We start from the raw sequence: 17,978 nt of genomic DNA on the forward strand, positions 1-17,978 counted from the left end.
GGGGAAGGGGACCTCAACCGTCTCATCTTCCCCACTTTGTCCAGTGCTCAGTTTGGTCTGTGCTGTGGGGAAAGGAAAAGGAGGAAAAGACTTCACCCTGCCTGCCACTGTCTTCCCCCCCAGGGTCTGAAAGTGAGGCGGCCTCTCGTGGCCAGTGCCCGGACCTCACTTCTTCTGTGACAGAGTCCGCAGAGATTCCCTGGGCGCCCCCTGTGTGCCAGCTCCGTGCTGGGGGCTGGCTGTGCCGCAGGGAACAGACGCAAAGCCCATGGCACTGATGTTCTGGGGAGATTTAAGAATTTCATTATGACTCCCAGATGGAAGCCACAATAAGTAACAAAGGGCAAAGTGGCCTTATATTTGCTATCATTGGATCAGGTGGGGAAACAAAGGCTCCGAGAGGTTGAGGTGTTTGCTGCCGGGCTCATGACTGGCTAGCAATACACCTGTGGTCCCAGGATTCACCCACGTTCGTTGCTCTTTCCACCGGAGCCAGAGTTTTTTGGCACAGCCAGTGTTGCCCTGTGTCCCCCTGAGGTCTCACAGCTCCAGTGCACAGGGGTTGTCCTGCCTCATTGTTCCTGCGGGACGGTGGCACCGGGTTGTTGCTGTGCTCTTGGGCTTTTAGGACCACGTGGCCCTGTCATGCCCAGAGCCACAGGACAAGCTGCTCCCCTGAGGTTTCCTTCTTGCCTCCCATGAGGCCATCTTTTGACACCCCCCCCCGACCTTTTCCTCAACTCTGAAACCCTCCCTTCGCCCGACCAACCAGTTAATCTTTCCCTGGGAGCGAGTACCCAGCCCAAAGGAGCACCTATCTGGCCAGGCGTGCTGCTCTCCAAGTGTGAACTCTTCCTAAGGGCCACTTTATTTGGAATAGAGGCTTTGTTGTTGTTGTTTTTTTATTTTTTAGAGAAAAAGAGAGAGTGCAAGTGGGCGAGAGGGACAGAGGGAGAGAGAGAGAGACAGATAATCTTAAGCAGGCTCCACACTCAGCACGGAGCCCGACGCGGGGCACGATCCCACAACCCTGGGATCTCCTTGATCCCACAACCCTGGGAGCTCTTCCATCATGACCTGAGCTGAAATCAAGTATTGGATGCTCAACTGTCTTAGCCACCCAGGCACCCCTGGAACAGATGCTTTGAATATGGCTCCCAAGTGTAGTCAGACTCCCTCTGCTCAGGGCCTAGAGTTCTTCTGGGCCTCTCCCCTACTTTCCAGACTTTTGTAACCCTGAGTTCAGTAGGGTGTGCCAACACGCCTGTGGCTCCTTTGCTCACAGCAATTGTGTCTTCGGGGACATATGACAGTGACTTGCACGAATTTAGAGCAAGATGTAAAGAAACGCTAACCCCTGGGCACATATTACATATCCTCTGGGAAAACTTCTGTTCATTGCTCTCTGCTGAACTCAGCTTCCTGAGCCGCCCAGAGGAGGCCCCTTGGGCTAAGCCATGAGGCAGCGCATCTCTCAGCATGCACATAAGTCACCTGAGGGGTCTGGTTAAAACTCAGATCCTAAGACAGTAGGTCTGGGGTGGGCCAAAATGTCGCATTTCTAGCAAGCTCCTGGGTGATGCTGCTGCTGCTGGTCTGGGGACCAGCAAGGGCATAAGGGGCTGGGGGTCAGAACTCTTGAGCTCTCTCTGCTTCCCTGGGTGACTCTAGGTTGTCACTTCTGTTCTCTGGGCTCCGTGTCTCCATACGGTCCTTGAGAGTTTAGGATTCCCCACAGGTCAGCTATGTCTGAATCACGCGGTGGGGCTTATTTAAACCGAGCTGTTGGATCCGGCGGGTCCTGGTGGGGCTGGGCGGCTGCATTTTCCCCATTTAACTGGGTGATCGAGGCGTGGGGCCAGTGGGGTGGCCCGGGGCACCGGGCGGCATATCCTGAGGCCGGCTCCCCTGTGCTGTCGTTGGCAGATAGAGCGGATGCAGTGGCCGGGGAGTGGGCAGCAGCTGCCCCGCTCCATCTGCAGCCTGCCCTGCCAGCCGGGCGAGCGGAAGAAGACCGTGAAGGGCATGCCCTGCTGCTGGCACTGTGAGCCCTGCACGGGGTACCAGTACCAGGTGGATCGCTACACCTGTAAGACCTGTCCGTATGACATGCGGCCCACAGAGAACCGCACGGGCTGCCGACCCATCCCCATCATCAAGCTCGAGTGGGACTCGCCCTGGGCCGTGCTGCCCCTTTTCCTGGCCGTGGTGGGCATCGCTGCCACGCTCTTTGTGGTGGTCACCTTTGTGCGCTACAACGACACGCCCATCGTCAAGGCCTCGGGCCGCGAGCTGAGCTACGTGCTGCTGGCTGGCATCTTCCTGTGCTACGCCACCACCTTCCTCATGATTGCCGAGCCTGACCTGGGGACCTGCTCTCTGCGCCGAATCTTCCTGGGGCTGGGCATGAGCATCAGCTACGCGGCCCTGCTCACCAAGACCAACCGCATCTACCGCATCTTCGAGCAGGGCAAGCGGTCGGTCAGCGCCCCGCGCTTTATCAGCCCGGCCTCGCAGCTGGCCATCACCTTCAGCCTCATCTCGCTGCAGCTGCTTGGCATCTGCGTGTGGTTTGTGGTGGACCCCTCCCACTCGGTGGTGGACTTCCAGGACCAGCGGACGCTCGACCCCCGCTTCGCCAGGGGCGTGCTCAAGTGCGACATCTCGGACCTGTCGCTCATCTGCCTGCTGGGCTACAGCATGCTGCTCATGGTCACGTGCACCGTGTACGCCATCAAGACACGCGGTGTCCCGGAGACCTTCAACGAGGCCAAGCCCATTGGCTTCACCATGTACACCACCTGCATCGTCTGGCTCGCCTTCATCCCCATCTTCTTCGGCACCTCGCAGTCGGCAGACAAGGTGAGTGGCGGAGCCCCCCGGGGGTGGGAGGGTGCGGGTGGGTGAGAGGCCGTGAGCCCGGGGGCAGCCTCCGGGGGCTCCCCGGCCTCTCACCCTGCTCTGGAGATGCCTTCTTCCACTCCCCGCTGCCTTCTCTGTCTCCAGTCTGTTCTCCAGCCTCCAGGTTGTCTCTCCTGTCTCCCACCCTTTCTCTTCTCCTGCATCTCCTTCCCTCCTATCTCCTCTCCCTCCTGTCTTCCTCAGCTCTTTCCCTCTTTGCTCTCTTCCTCCCATCGCCTCCCTCTCTCCTCTCTGTCAGCCCTGGACGCTGACCCTCTGTCAACCTTCATTCTCTTCTAGACTCTCCCTCACCTCTGTCCCTACCCAGCCCCATCTTCCCTGCCTTCCACTCCTCTCTTCCTTCTCCTCTGTCTGCCCCTCTTTCTGCCTTCACGGGATCCCCACAGATCCCTAGGTGAGGGAGGGAGGGATCAGGCACTCACTCCTTCTTTCCTGGTCCCCAAGCCTCCAATGCCCCGGGAGCCGGGGATGTCATCCCCTCCAACATCCAGAGCTGCAGAGAGGTTGTGTCCTGCTGGCTCTGTCATGCCATCCTGTGGGCCTGGACTCACCCTAGGACCCTGTGTACTTTGCCCACAACCCGGCCCCAGCACTGCCTGGCTTCTGTGGGGTTTTATCTTAAAGGATTGGGAGTCACTGAAGCCAGAGGCCAGAGACAGGGGGGATTGTGGGGACCGAGGACCCCAGCTCCTGGTCTGAGCTCCATGTCTGGGATCCTGGGCAAGCCAGCTGGCCTCTCTGCCTCAGTTTCTTCATCAGTAGATTGGGGCCATGATCCTTCTCTTGCGGTCCTTAAGGTGTTGTAAGTCACATGGCATGATGGGTGTGAAGGCAGTTTACCCACTGTGCGGGGGGGGAGGCTGGGGCTGAGGAACCCGGAGGAGGGTGATGGGGACAGGGTCAGAAAGATGACAGGGCAGATGGCGGAGGACCTGGAGGCTGTGGGAAGGATGCTGGCTTCTACCGTCAGCGAGAAGGGAGCCACAGTGGGGTTCTGAGCGGTGAGGAATGGAACATAGTTCAGATTTAGAAGGATCCCTCCTGCTGCTGGGCAGAGCCCTGAGGAAGTGAGCCAGGAACGGGGCCAACGTGGGGGTAACTGCAGTGATCTCAACAAGGGGCTGCTGGCAGCAGGGGTGATGGGAAGCGGGGGCTCCCGCAGGTGGAGCTGGCTGGATTTTGGATGGACTGCATGTGGGGCAAGAAGTGCAGAGGAAAATCAAGGATGGCTCTGTAGTTTTCGGTGTGCGGATCATCGGAAGGAAGGGATGTCCAGCCCTAAGGTGGGGAATCTGACGGCAGAGGAGCCTGCTTGGGGGCAGAGATCGGGCAGTCCTTTGGATGTGCTAAGTTTGGGATGCCTGTTAGAGGGCCAAGTGCCTCCGTTGAGCCAAAAGTTGAATATGCTACAAGTCCGGGGTTCGGGGCTGAGGGCTGGGCTGGAGATGTAGCCGGGGGAGTCGTCAGCCCATGGATGGCGTTTGAAGCCATGAGCCCGCCCAGGTGTGAACTCCTAGGGATGCTTGGCTTTCGGTGAGGCTGCTGTGAAAGCTGCCATGGATGGGGTGCTTGTCATGTGCCAAACACTCTGCCTAATGGCCAGCAGGCTCCACAGAAGCAGGCTAGGGTAGATGTCACCATCCCAATTTACAGATGAGGACGCAGAGGCACAGAGACGTGAAGTGATTTGTCTGAGATCACACAGCCAGTAAGTGGCATGGCTGAACTTGACCCTGCTCCGCCTAACTCAGGAGCCCAGTCCATGCTGCCCCCTGCAGCCCCGGGACACCTCCCTGCCCTGGGGCTACTTTGGCACGTACCACTTCTCCAACGGTTCCTCGAGGGCAGGAGCTGTGCCCTCCATTCTGAAACCCATGGCCTGGCCCAGGGAGGCCTGTGGCCTGTCTTCCTATGGCGGCTGTGGGCTGAGGGGTCCTGAGAAGCAGACGTCAGTGCCCTGAGGTCAGAGCCCTCCGGTTTGGCTCCAGGTCACCCTGCACTCTGACCTGAGTCAAAGCGGCCACTGGGCCCGGCTCACGCTGTGAGTCAGGTATCCAGCCCCCCCACTGGCCTGCGGGATGCAGGTGCAGACAGAAGCCCCTTGCCCTGCAGTGCCCAAGGGGACTCCAGAGCCAGCAGGGGAAGCCACGCCCCACTCCAGGAAGCTGGCGGCTTGAGAAATGACCTTCGGCATTACCAGGAGGCTCCTTCCCTTGCCTCCTCAGGGAGTAACGGTACAGGGCTGGAAGGCAGACAACTCGGTGGGTGAGCCCCTTATTCTGACTTCCCGTAGGTTCCTCTGGCTGCTTGCCAGCACAGTGCTCCCCCGTAGGGTCCACACCCTCCCGGGGTGTCAGACCCTCCAGCGGCCAAGGCCCAGCCCCCTCTCTCAGCTCCCACATCTCTCTAGGCCACCCTGCCTGCCTCTCTTTTTTCCCTTTTTAGGAGGCTCCCCTCAGTATTGATTATGAAAAGGAGCCTCTGAAATGATCTTTTCTGAGGCCCAGAGAGGGGCAGGGACTTACTTGCCTGGGGTCACACAGCAGGCTGGCCTCACACCAACTTGTGGCCTAAGACCCTGCTCTGCACCTGAGGGGTGGGACAGGGGACACGACCCTCCCCTCTGGGCTTCTGAATGAGGAAGGGGAGGGGAGCTCTGAAGTCCCTGCGGGTTCAGACCACCAGACCTCCTAGAGGCATAGGCAGTCCTGGGGCTGTATCTGTGCTGTGTTTTGTCAGCACTACAAGGTGCCCCAGTGGAAGCTGTAGGCTTGGCTGCTGTGTGTGTGTGTGTGTGTGTGTGTGTACGCGCCCAGGCAGGGGTCTGAGTCAGGCATGAGTGTACAGGGGTGAGTTCAGGTGTGTGTGCATGTGAATGCAGAGATGCGTGTGTGTATGGGTGTGTACGTTTGCGGGCACGGGTGTGTGCCCAGGTGCGTGTGCACACACGCCTGCAGGTGCCCAGCAGGTGCCCGTTTTCCCCCACGTGCAGGTGCGGGCGCAGAGTGAAGCTGTCAGTGCTGCTCCGATGAGCAGGCGGACGGATTTCCCAGCATTAGCCCGGATTTCCAGGGGTTATCACTGCAGCTGTGTGGCATGACTGAGCCGTCTGGAGTGTGCTTTCTCTACCGCGTGGGGTTACTGCTCAGTCAGCCTTGGGCGGGACCTGGCCCCAGGGGCTGGCCAGGTTGTGGGGAAGTTCATCGATCTGGCCTGAACAGATCCTGGGGATCTCAGTAGCCACTAGGGTCGGCTTGGGCAGAAGCACGGAGCAGGCAGAACTCCTCAGTGCCCCCAGCAGAGCCCCCTGTACCATATGCCCCCCAGGCCTAGCACAGAAACAGGAAAACACATCGTCAACCTCCAGGCAGCTCCTTTCTGTGTCCTTTGCCCCACCCCCAGGGTGACCTCTGTCGACACCCATCAAACCCAGCCTGCACTCTGGGGAGCGGTCACTTGTGAGGCTAAGGCAGGACTTCTTGCAGAGGACAGAGTGTGGCAAGGGCCCGACCGGAGAGGGGAGCAGGAGTTCAGGTACCTCTGTCTGGGAGATGGGCGAGTGGGAGAAGAAAGCACATCCCGGAGGTTGCCTCTCACCCCATCTGCCTTTGAGAGCTGCATCTGTGCCTGGGCCCCTGCCCTCTGGGGGTGCCTGCTGGGTTCTAGAGGTTCTAGAGGACCACTGCTTCTTTGAGAGAATCAGCATGCTACGTGCACCTTCACACAGGAGGCCCCAGAATGGTGCCTGATCTGGGGGTGGGGTGGGCATTCCAGACGCTGGGGCAAGGAAAGGGACTGGGGGCGTGCAGCCCCACTTCTGCTTACACAGAGGGGGCCACTCCCAGCCTGCATGGCCAGAAGAGCCCCCAGGGCCCAGGCTGGGAGGGTGGGCCCCCAGCAGATGGGAGCAGCTTTGCTTAGCTTTGATCTGTTTACACTGTATCTTGTATTTTGTTTGCAGAAAGGCTCCTAGGCTGAAGAGCAAAATAGAAAATAGAACACCAAGGATTGTGCTCTTCCCCCCCCACAACCCCCCCCCCCCCGCCTGCTCAGGGCTGGCTCCATGGTTTTCAGGGCTCTGTGAAAAAAGAAGGGGAAAGCCCCTTGTTCAAAAATGATTCAGCATTCAAGATGGTGGCAGTAGGGCATGAAACCAAGTGTGTATACCCATGGAGCTGACTCTGCCTGGGATACTGGAGGGGCCTAGCATCCCATAGTGGGTCAGGGCAGAGTGGAGTCTGGCCCCCAGGCCTCTGGTCCCCAGCACAGGGCTGTGTCCACTGCAGGGCTCAGAGAGGGGCTTCTGTCCCTGGTCCCACCAGCTCCACATGGGCCCAACTGCACCCTCCTAACCCCACCCAATCAACAAGGTGGAGCAGAGGGTGTATCTGACTTGGAAACATGACCCTTATGTCCAAGAACCCCCAGTGTGAGAGGCAAGACTTCCCTTGCCCTCAGGGAGCCCCCAATCTAATGAGGGAGACATACCCTCATCCAGTCCAATGGTGAAGATATTGATTAGCCCAGACCTTCATTGCTGTCTCCAGTGGTGTGAAGCCTGTCCCCTTCCCCCCCCCCCGCCCCAGCCACCAGGCCACCTCAGCAGATAGAAGAGGTAGCCAGCACCCTCCCACTGGCTAGTCATGCTTGGAGGTAACGCTGTCACCGGAGGGTGGGAGTGTAAGGGCAGGGGTAGGGTAGAGTGGGGATGACTGTGTCCAGAGAGGTGTGTGCTCCCTGGGGACTAGGCTGTTATTCCCCTGGGCCTGTGAATTTCCTGAACGGTGACAATGAAACAGCTTCTCCACACTCCCATCCTCCTTCCCCACGCTTCTGTGCAAGATCACACAGCTTCGGTCTGTGTTTGGGTGGCCCTGTGGGTTGGGAGAGGTAGATGCTCTCATCCCATGGCACTGATGAGAAAACTGAGGGCCAGAGAGGGGTTGAGACTTCCTCAGGGTCACACCCCTCCCTCCTTTCAGACCCTAGAGCTTCTCCAGCCTCTCTCCCTAGGGGAGCTGGAACAATAGCCTTTAGACCCAGGTCATGAGGCATTTCTGGAGAAGGGCAGGAGATGGGGTGGGATATGAGAATGGGTGTCATGGGGGGGGGGGGGGTCGGATAAAGCCAGGGGTCAGGGAGAGCTTCCTAGAGGAGGTGGCACATCAGCCAGGCCCTAGGGGAGGGGACCCAGGCCTAGAAACAGCAGATTTAGGGGGCAGAACATTTCCTGCCTTCCCTATGTCCAGACCTGGGGGCCACAACCTCGGCCTCCTCTGGCCCCACCCAGGCTGAGGGGGCGGCTAGAAGGACACCTGAGGCTTGGAGGACTGGGAAGGAAGGAGGAGGCAGGGAGGGGACCCCAGGCGTAGGTGGTGGGAATTGTCAGGCCCTGCCTGGAAGGCCCCACTATTGAAGAATGGATTAGCCGACACCCAGATTAATGGACTTTCATTTTGCTAAACATCTGTCACCGTTAGTGCTGGCGAGTAAGCGTGAAATGAGCTTTGACCAATGCTGCCATCGCCATATCTTGCCAGGCGCTGTGGCTCCCGTGCCAGTGCTCTGCACAGGGTGGCGTGTGTGTGTGTGTGGGGGGGCGTCACTGAATGGACGCTTGGTCAAGGGGCTGTGGCACACCCACTGGGAGTTACTGCACCAACAGATGTTCCTCTCCTTCCTGGCCCCGCGCAGGGGACTGCTCCTGGGAGGCTCAGCTGTGGTCCCCTGAGGGCCCTACCTCCCTATAGCACGTAGGAGTGGGGAACCCTTCCGTGCACGTAGCATTCACCGTTCTACGTCCATTCACTGTTTGTCAAGTCATTTCACCCTTACAGCCACCCTATGAAGTAAGTGCTATCATATCATGCCAGTGTTATACGTGAGGAAACTGAGGCACAAGGTGGGACTTGTCCAAGGTCACATAGCTAGAAGTGGTAAAGCCAGGATTTGGTCTGGTCTAAAGTCCCGGCTCTATACCTTGACTCCCTTTTGCCCAATGTCAGTGGGACACAGGGCTCCTGGGGTCTGTCCTCCGTGTGTCTGTCTCTGGGGTCAGGGCCCCTGAGGCGCCAGGCGGAGCCTTCTCTGACGCCGTCCCCCTGGCCCCCCTCCAGCTGTACATCCAGACAACGACGCTGACCGTCTCGGTGAGTCTGAGCGCCTCGGTGTCCCTGGGGATGCTCTACATGCCCAAGGTCTACATCATCCTCTTCCACCCGGAGCAGAATGTGCCCAAGCGCAAGCGCAGCCTCAAAGCCGTCGTCACCGCCGCCACCATGTCCAACAAGTTCACGCAGAAGGGCAGCTTCCGGCCCAATGGTGAGGCCAAGTCTGAGCTCTGCGAGAACCTGGAGACCCCAGGTGAGTGCCCAGCCCCGCTCCTTTCCCTCTGAGCCCGCCCAGGCCAGTCTCCTCCTTCAACAAGGCCCGTCCCCCCCCCCCCCCCCCCCCCCCCGGGACCCAGGCCACGCCCCTCCCTGAGCTGGGTCCTCAGTGGGTACTGGGAGAGCCCCGAAGCCACAGGTGAGTGGGAACTTGGGGAGAACCCTGACGCACCAGGTTAGTGCCCCCCTGCCCCACCCCATCCTAGTAACCAGGAGAGAACCTCAAGGTCCCCCCCACCACCTAGCCCTGGCTACACCCTTCCAGGGATATCTGCCCACCTGTGGTGAGGCCATGGGGGAATGTGGTTCATGCAGAACGATGGGGGACTCTGGGATTTCTCTGGTCAAGGGGTTGTCTCGAGGGCCCTTGCCTTCTGGCCCTTAAGTAACCTGGGCACAGAGGCTCTGGTGCCAGCCTGGCCACCTTCTACCAGGGCCCTGAGGGTGTGGGACCTCAGGATGTGGGTCCCCAGGAAGGGTAAGGGAAGGAGTGAGTTGGACAGAAGGCCTTCAGAGGCCTCAGTTCTCAGGTAGTAGGGTGTTCCCAAGGGATTGTCCAAGGAGACCTCGGCAGTAGAGGGGGATGGGGAGAGAGAAGGACACAGGGACCTTGGCATCTAAGGGGCAGGCCCAAGGTCTCGGCCTGGGCAGGACTGTACATGGGAGGGAGCAAGGCCACCATCTTTGGCAACTTTTCTGGTCCCCCTGCAGCAGCCCTCTGTGAGAAGAGATTGAGAGGAGAGAGAGGCAGAGCGTGTGAGGGACATGTTAGACCTTGGGGGCACCTGTAATAGTGGTGACCATTTCCTAAACCCTGATTGTGTATCACACCTACCATGTACCAGTTTTCGTCTTCACAGCAGCCTTGAAAGGCAGGTATTTTTATCATCTGTGTAATACTGAAGAGTAAAGGGAGGCTCAGAAAGATTAGGGACTCACCCAAGTCACGCAGCCCGCAGGCGCCCGGCCTGGACTTGACCTCCACGGTAGTATCACTGCTCCCTTCTCAGAAGGACGGAGGCCTCTGCCCTGGGAGGTGAGCCGTGGGGTCTCCCACCTGTGGGGTGAGAGATAGAGGGGTTGCTATGGTCACCCTGCCCCCCTGAGATGCTGGCTCCCTCCCCGGACATCCTGCAAGTGCCCAAATAGTTTAAATGGTAGCATCTCCTGCCTCCCCTGCTCTCTGAGAGTCCTGGGGGGCTCCCTTTGGTGGGGAAGGAGGAGCAGAGCCCCCCCCCCCCGCCCGCCCAGGAGACTTTCAGTCCCAGAGGGACCTGGGAGTTAACACTCAGCTTCTTGCCTCTAGTCCTGGGGCAGAGGCCCCAAATGGACATCGGCCATGGCAGCAGGAGGGATATGGGCTAGACTCCAGGAGGGTCTGGAGCACAGGCTCCGGAGAGGAGGCCCTTTGTCATCCGCAAGTAGGTCAGGAGAAATAGGAGACCTGGCCTCCCTGGTGTGTTTTGGCCGGGGCAGCGCCTCTCACAGGCTCCCCACCTGTGGCTCCGGGTGAAGCATCCTCCCTTCCTTTCTGGGCACGGCTTCCACCTGTTGAGTGACTGCCACCTGTGGAAAGAAGGAGAGTCCCTTCCTACATGCAAACAGGACTTTTTACTCCCAAAGCCCTCTCCCCTGTTCCGTGATCTCGACAGGAGGCCTGTGAGGCCTGGGTAGCACTAGAGGTTTGATTCGCAGCCGAGGCCCAGAGAGGGTGAGGGATTCTCCTGAGATCACACAGCATGGTGGTGGCTGGCTGGCCCCACACAGTGTCTTTCCCTTGACCCTGACTTCACATGGCCTCCCTATCTCTGGGTCTCCATTCTCCGGGCAGAGCAGTATACCTGGCTTCTGGCACACCCCTTTCACTGACATCCTGATGACTCTGTGTTGCCCCCCCCCCCCCCCCGCCATCTTTTGCCAAATGACCTCTGGTTCTTTTCAATCTTGCTCTTCCTCCCAGAACACCAGCTTCCCTGGGACCTACAGCCCTCCCTTCAGGTGCCACGTGGGCCCTCCACTCTGAGATGGGAAGGGACACTGTCCTCCTAGAACTCCCCCCCTCTGGCCTTTCGTGTCTAGATCTGCAGAAACCCCACGTGCGGCCCCTAGCCAGGCCCTTCTGTCCCGAGCAGGGACCCCTCACTGCTCCCCACCCCCCACTCCTGACTTCTGTTTTCCTCCTTCCCATGGAGATTTACCCTTCCCGGGTTCCATCCCTCATACCTTACTCTGCTGGGGCAGGAGCAGGTCTGTCAAACGAGCTCCGGCCCCCGGGCTCATCAGAGTGGGGCATTAACCCTCCAGGGACCATGGGCGGTTAACTAGAGCTAACACCCCGACTCCAAAGGAGGGAAGCAGAGTGTGGGACCTTCCCTGACAGTTGTGATAGACATTGTTCCTTCTGCCTCTCTTCAGGTTGGTCACATGGGGACAGGGTACAATTACTACCCCTTCCCACCCCACCCCCCACCAGACAAGGAGGGGAGCGGAGGCTTGGCGAGGGGACATACAGTGTTCCCAGCCCCCTGCTTCCTGCAGGGGAAGGGTGAGAGCTGCTGTAGAAGCCAGAGGCCGGGGCCCCTTGCCCCCACTACCCCTTAGCTCGGTGACAGCAGGGGCTGTAGACGTGTTGGGTGGGAGCCAGGTGATTAATTCTGGGGATGCCAGACCGAGGGGGCATGAGCGGGAAAAGTGGGGAGATGTCACTCCTGTGAAACAGGGACATTTTTCACTCTGTCACTGGCAGGCCACGTATCTTTAAACAAACAACAGAATAAATAATTCAGGGGCCTGATTGTGGGCAGATTGGGCACAGAGACATGGGGCAACAAATGGGGGCTGTCAGCTCGTGCTTGCCATTGCCCAGCTAATTGTTATCTGAGGTGGCAGGGACCGAAAACCAGCAGCAACAGCCTGTCATCGGCAAGGGATGGGTTTGGGGACCTTTGTGCACACCCCTCACCCCGTCCCTCCCTTCATGCTGAGGATGCCCCTGGAGTGTCGCTCTCCCCGCCCTGTCCTCATTGCTATAGTTATTTCAGCCCTGTCCCTTTGCAGGGTTTAAAGAGGATTTCCATCCACCCTGTGGCTGAGAGCCAGCCAAGGGTTTATTATTCCATTTTACAGATGAGGGACTTGAGACTCGAGAGGTTCAAGTTGTTGGAAGCGCTCCTTGGCAGGTGCTGAGATCCCCTGTCCTGGGGAGGGCAGGACTGGACCCAAAGTCTCCTGACTCCTGGCCAGAGCGCTTCCCTTTGAGCCTCACAGTTAGCTCCCGGGAGCCCGGGCAGACTCACTGCTCCCATTTTCCAGATGGTGAGACCGAAGCTCCGCTGAAGGACTCTGGGGCCCCTGGCTTGTAGCTGAGGGCCGAATGCGCTTCCAGGTTCTGGAACCCAAGGACTGGATTTTCTATTGGAGACAGCTCTGGTCTTAGAGGGACAGCAGGGCCCAACTGTCCCTCACCTCCCCCACCACCTGCTCCCCTCTCACCCGCCTCGGTGCCCCCACGGCCGCCCTCAGGCGCCCATTTCCCTACGGTTGGTGGTTTTGCTGCTGCTGCTGCTGCTGCTGCAGTTTTCCTTCACCCCTGAGCCATGGCTGCTGACGGGTTTACAGGTTTGGAAACTCAATTTTATCAGTTCACCCAGGGGGTGATGGAGCCCTGGGGAACTGATTCTCATCGGCCTGGCCTGCAGCTCGTGATTAAGCTGCCGGCTCATTTTCTGACAGTGCTGGATAGCGGAGGGTGGAGCCTGGGGCTGGGGGAGCCCCTCAGGACAAGCAGTTGGGGCAAAAGGGCCACCGCTCTTATGTAACAGGTAGGGAAACTGAGGCCTAGCAGGGTGGGGGAAGAGCTTCCGGAAGTCACAGAGGGGGCAATTAGAGGCTCCTGTCCCTAGATCTGTGCACCCTCATACCTCCCTCTCAGCACCTCTGGCCTCATGGCGGGTTCCTTCCCCAAGTATGCCCAGCCAGGCGCCTCACGGGTGCTGTCCATGGTCCTTCTTCTCTCATGGTCAGCCGGCGCCGGTCAGGAGGCATATGGGTGGGTCATTTTAGAAACGAAGGTGGCAAGTCTTGGCACACTGTAAGGTGCTGTGTTCTTACTCTCTTCCTGAAGTCATGGGCCCCGTCACCTGTCCCGGTGGCACCTAAAACTCAAAACTTCCTGGCTACTGCCCAGCCAAGTGATTGTTCATGTTCTGCTTGAATATTTCCACGACCACATAAGGCCATCCTCTCCACTCAGCTCTGGCCGGGAGAAAGTTCTTCCTTTCCTTTCATTCACCTGCCCTCTACCCCGCGTGCCTCCCCACTGGTCCTACGGTGCTGTCCTCTGCTCACCCCACCCCCAACGAGTTTGCTTCTTGCCACACTTGATGGGCCCTCTGAGAGTTGGACCCAGCAATCTGGCCCATGTCAGTGGGCTTCCAGCTACACTGGTGTGGTAGATGGGCAGAAATGGGGACCCGGGTTTCTTCCATCTGGCTCTGTTGGCTCCCAGAGGACTGTGCTGAGGCTAGTTGCCCTCAGTGTCTGTTCTGCCCGTGGAAAGCAGAAGAGAGGAAGTACAGGAGAAACCATCTGTTTTAATCAAATGACACGCAAGTCACACACAGCCCTCACGACCCTCACGTGTCATTCGCAGGAACGCCATTAAGCAGGGAGCTCAGGAAATGTAGTCTTTACTTGGCAGTCATGGGCCCTGGGAAAACGGGGTAGAGAGGATTGGGGGGTACCGTGGGCAGCCCACCGCACTGCTCCCCTCAGTGTCCTCTGCCCCAGGCCAGATGCCTTAGCCATGCACTCCTTTCCCGAGAAGACAGGACCCTGATGGGGTGTCAGGGCAGCTTTGCGAACAAGGGCCCTCTGATTGTCTCCCATCCAGCCTCCTCTGGGCACCAGCATACAACTCCCACCCCAAGCGGCAAGGCTGACCTTGATTACTCTCCATTGAGCTGTCCCAGGCCGTGGAGGGAGACCCTGGATCCGGACAGGACAGAACCAAGGATCTGGCCAGGGTCCTCACCCCAGTGCCTCATTTTTCACATGAGGGTGGCATTTACCTAGCCTCCTCACTAGGCTGCCGTGAGGTCTGAACCCTGGCCGGGCAGAGGCAGGGGGAGGCTCGTGCTGCCCCGAAAAGCTGATGTTGTCACCCAGCTGTGAGTGATGGGGAGGGCCCCAGGAGTGGCTGAGGGAGGGCCAGAGCCATGGGTGCGGATAAGGAGGCCTCGAGGCTGAGGTGAGACAGGGACACCTAGAAATGGGAAGGGTAGCCGGACAAAGGCCCAAGGGGACCTGGAGGCCTTCCACTTCCCTTGGGTGTGGCACGGGGGCCAACTGGTCAGCTTGTCAGTTTCTAGCCTCATGAGCCCCCCCTGCTCCGGTTCCATCATTTATTTCCTCCGTCCCAACTTGCCACTCCCGTCCCCTAGGCTGCCAGGCTATGTCTAATGTCTGTTCTTTGCATGTGTTCTTCTAGAACGTGTGCTGTTGACCTGAAAACTTCTGTTGATAATACTTTAAGGCTATACAATTATATTACAAATAAAAACAATTCTCTTCAAGTGTGGTGGAGTCGGGAGGTGGCAGGGGCTTTGTCGGGGGGGGGGGTTGGGCAGGAGTGTTCTAAGGAGGGGTCTTAACTAAAACAACTGTGTGGGGAGGGCAGGGCACTCCAGGCAAGCAGCCTGGCCCCAGCAAAGATGTGGAGGTGGGAAGGATGTTCAGAGACTGGGCGAGTCCAGTGAGGTGGGGTGGGGGGTGCAGGGTGGTGGAAGGAAAGGGGGGGCAAGCGATGGGATGGGTGGGGTGGGGCCACCATGCGGTTTGGGGGCTGTGAACTGCTTGGTTCAGGGGTCTGGACTTGATGCCGTGGGCAGGGCAATGCCTGAGTGGAAGGGGGGGTTTGAAGAAGCCAGCCCCTGATGCCTGGGTACCCCCGGTCTCTCTCCTTCCAGCACTGGCCACCAAACAGACCTACGTCACCTACACCAACCATGCAATCTAGCTAGGCCGCCAGAGCCGAACAAGAGGAGGATCCAAGACCCTTGTGGCTGATGCGTCGGGCCAGGGCCACTCCCAGGGGCCCAGCTGATGTCTTGCCTGCCCGTGGGCGCCCACGGATGTGGCTTGGTGCTGAGGACAGCAGAGCCCCCGGCGGTCACTGCTGGGCAGCCTGGGCAAGCCGGGCAGGTGACAGGAGGAGGACAAGGGGCTGGGGAAGCTTCAGGCCACCCCAAGAGCCTGCATCTTGGACCACGGCCCCTCCTGGCCCCAAATCACAGGGGCCCAGGCTGTGTGGGCCCCAGTGTTGGTTTTCTCTCTCTCCCTTCGTCTCTGCCTGTCCCACTGGTGACCGTCCGAGTCTGTCTCCATCCCTGTCTTTATTTTATCACTGCCTTTTCTCTCTGTGTCTTCACCTGTGTGCTCTGCTCTTATCTTCTTTCTTTCGGCCTCTGCCTCCTCTCCCTGATGCATTCTCTGTCTCCAGGTCTCTCCAGGTTTTTCTCTTGTGCTCCACCCAGGTCTCGTGCATTTTTCTTCCCTGTCCTCGCCCCCTCCTCACCTTCATCGCATCCCGCCTTTGCTCTCTCCCCGTCACCACCTCCCAACTCACCAAACCGTACATGTCGCAAAAGAGAAAAAGCTCAAAAAAATTCCAAACACAAAAAAGCCAAAACAAAAACGAATCTCGCGTGTGTTGCAAAGTGCCGCGTCCTCCTGGTGGCCTCTGTGTGTGTCCCTGTGGCCCGCAGCCTGCCCGCCTGCCCCCTCCCGTCTGCTGTGTGTCCTGCCCGCCTGCCCGCCTGCCCGTCCTGCTGATGACACGGAGTTCAGTGCCTGGGTGTTTGGTGATGGTTATTGATGACAATGTGTAGCGCATGATTGTTTTTATACCAAGAACATTTCTAATAAAAATAAACACATGGTTTTGCACCCTGGCTCCACATCCACTGAGGGCCCTGCAGGGGGACCCCGGTCTCAACCTGCAGCCAGAGAGCCTGGAATTAGAGGCAAGGAGCAAGTGGGTCATGGACCCTAGGGATTGTGGGCGATGGAGGCTGCCTCCGGGCCTGGCATCGAGTGGGAGCATGGAGAGGCCTTGGGCAGGGAGGGACCAGGACTTTGCAGCAGATTCCAGAAATCAGCCACTGGCGGTCCCCTAAGGGGGATGTTCTATTCCTGTCCCTGGCCCTCCAGCCCCTAAGGAAGGTACCATTTTGGCCCTTCCTCTCCTCTCACAGTCCTTACACCTTGGCCTCCGATCCCCGCCCCATAACGAGCTTCTTCATCTCCTGCATCTAGCCCGGAAACTCTCCTCTTGAGAAATTGGCTTCCAGGGCTCCCAGCACCCACAGCCCTGCCCTCCCGCCTGTCCTGTCTCCAGGTGACAGGTGCTAGGATGATGTGTGTCTCTGTCCTAGAGATTGGAGTGTGGCGTGTGTCCGCGTGGGCCAGGTGTGTGGCACAGGTATGTGCGTGTGGCTCCCCCAGCCCTGTGTGTGTGTCTGTTTTGGCTGCACGTCTGTGTGTGCTCTTGGTACCTCCATATGCATGCTTGTCTGTCTAGTGTGTCTGTTTAGGCCCAAGTGGGGGTAAAACCACATTGCACCCACATTGTGACGATGCTTGTCCCTGGCCAGCGGCAAGTGTGCATGTTCACAGCAGCTGGCTTCGTTGGCAGGTTGGGCGGGAGGGAGCGGGAAGCAGCTTAGGGGCTGGGCCCTGCCTGGGGTAAATTACAGAGCCAGCGACACAATGAGGCCACAGCGGCAGCTGAAGCCCAGGCTTCCTGTGCCGCCCCTTTCTGGCCCGCCCCAGGCCCCACACCCCCTCCTACCTCCTTGGCTGGCTGAAGTGTGGGGCGTGAGGGCCAAGGGCCTGGAAGGACCCCAGTGGGGGCCAGGCAGGGACTGGGTGTGTAAAGGTGAGGCTGGTGCATTAAATGGTGCCCTGGGCAGTGCCCCCTATGTAAGTAAGCCCATCTAACTCCTTCGGGAGGGCTGGTGTCACGCCCATCTCTGCTCAGGCAATCTGTTCCCTTGGAGGGCCTGGGAGAGAGAGAGAGTGTGTGTGTGTGTGTGTGTGTAGAGCACCTACTTTATGCTCAGTATTTGTAAGGAAAGGAAGGGCAAAGAGGGTGTCTGTCACTGATTGTCTTGCTTTCGCAGGATGGTTCCTGCGCCCCAGAATAGATTCTACCCAGTGCTCTAGCCTAATCAGGCAAAACTAGGTGGTCAGACCAAGGGTGTTTGCCAGAAGCTCCCAGGGCGGGGTGTGTGAGCGCGTGCCTGTGGTGGGGGCGGTTTGGATGAAGGGGAGTGCAGCCAGTCCTCCAATGACATCTCCAGCCCGGGCACCTTGTCCCCTCTCTGGTCTGTTTCCCTCCCAAGGCGACTGCGGTGTTGAAGCCCAAGGCTAGGTGCAGGATTTGATGCTCAGCACAGGCCTTTCCCAGGCGCCCTCCCCACATCTGTGGAGCCCCCCATATCTGTGGAGCCCCTCTTCTAGGTTCCACTGGGGAGAATCAACTTCTTTCCAAGTGGGGTGCTGCCCACTCTGCTCCCCTCAGCGCCCAGAGCCAGGGGTGGGCTCTTGGTGGGCCTTAGACCCGTCAGGCATTCCTGAGACGGCCTAGTCCAGCCTGCCTAGGACTCTGTG

At 58.9% G+C, this 17,978-nt stretch overlaps 1 protein-coding gene across 2 annotated transcripts in view; it reads left to right on the top strand.

Moving 5' to 3' along the window:
* Positions 1–17,011, top strand: part of GRM4 (glutamate metabotropic receptor 4) — a 105,755-nt gene extending 88,744 nt beyond the window's left edge. Inside the window, exons 8-10 of one of the 2 annotated variants that reach the window (XM_049653420.1) lie at positions 1,927–2,862; positions 9,039–9,285; positions 15,275–17,011. In XM_049653420.1, the coding sequence (XP_049509377.1) occupies positions 1,927–2,862; positions 9,039–9,285; positions 15,275–15,324 (1,233 nt within the window). In that variant the 3' untranslated portion in view covers positions 15,325–17,011. Of the gene's footprint in view, positions 1–1,926; positions 2,863–9,038; positions 9,286–14,199; positions 14,809–15,274 lie in introns of those variants that run through there. The other variant, XM_049653421.1, reaches the window with a different exon arrangement.
* Positions 17,012–17,978: the final 967 nt, after the last annotated feature.

Source organism: Panthera uncia, assembly GCF_023721935.1.
Source record: "Panthera uncia isolate 11264 chromosome B2 unlocalized genomic scaffold, Puncia_PCG_1.0 HiC_scaffold_24, whole genome shotgun sequence".
Classification (NCBI taxonomy): Eukaryota; Metazoa; Chordata; class Mammalia; order Carnivora; family Felidae; genus Panthera; species Panthera uncia.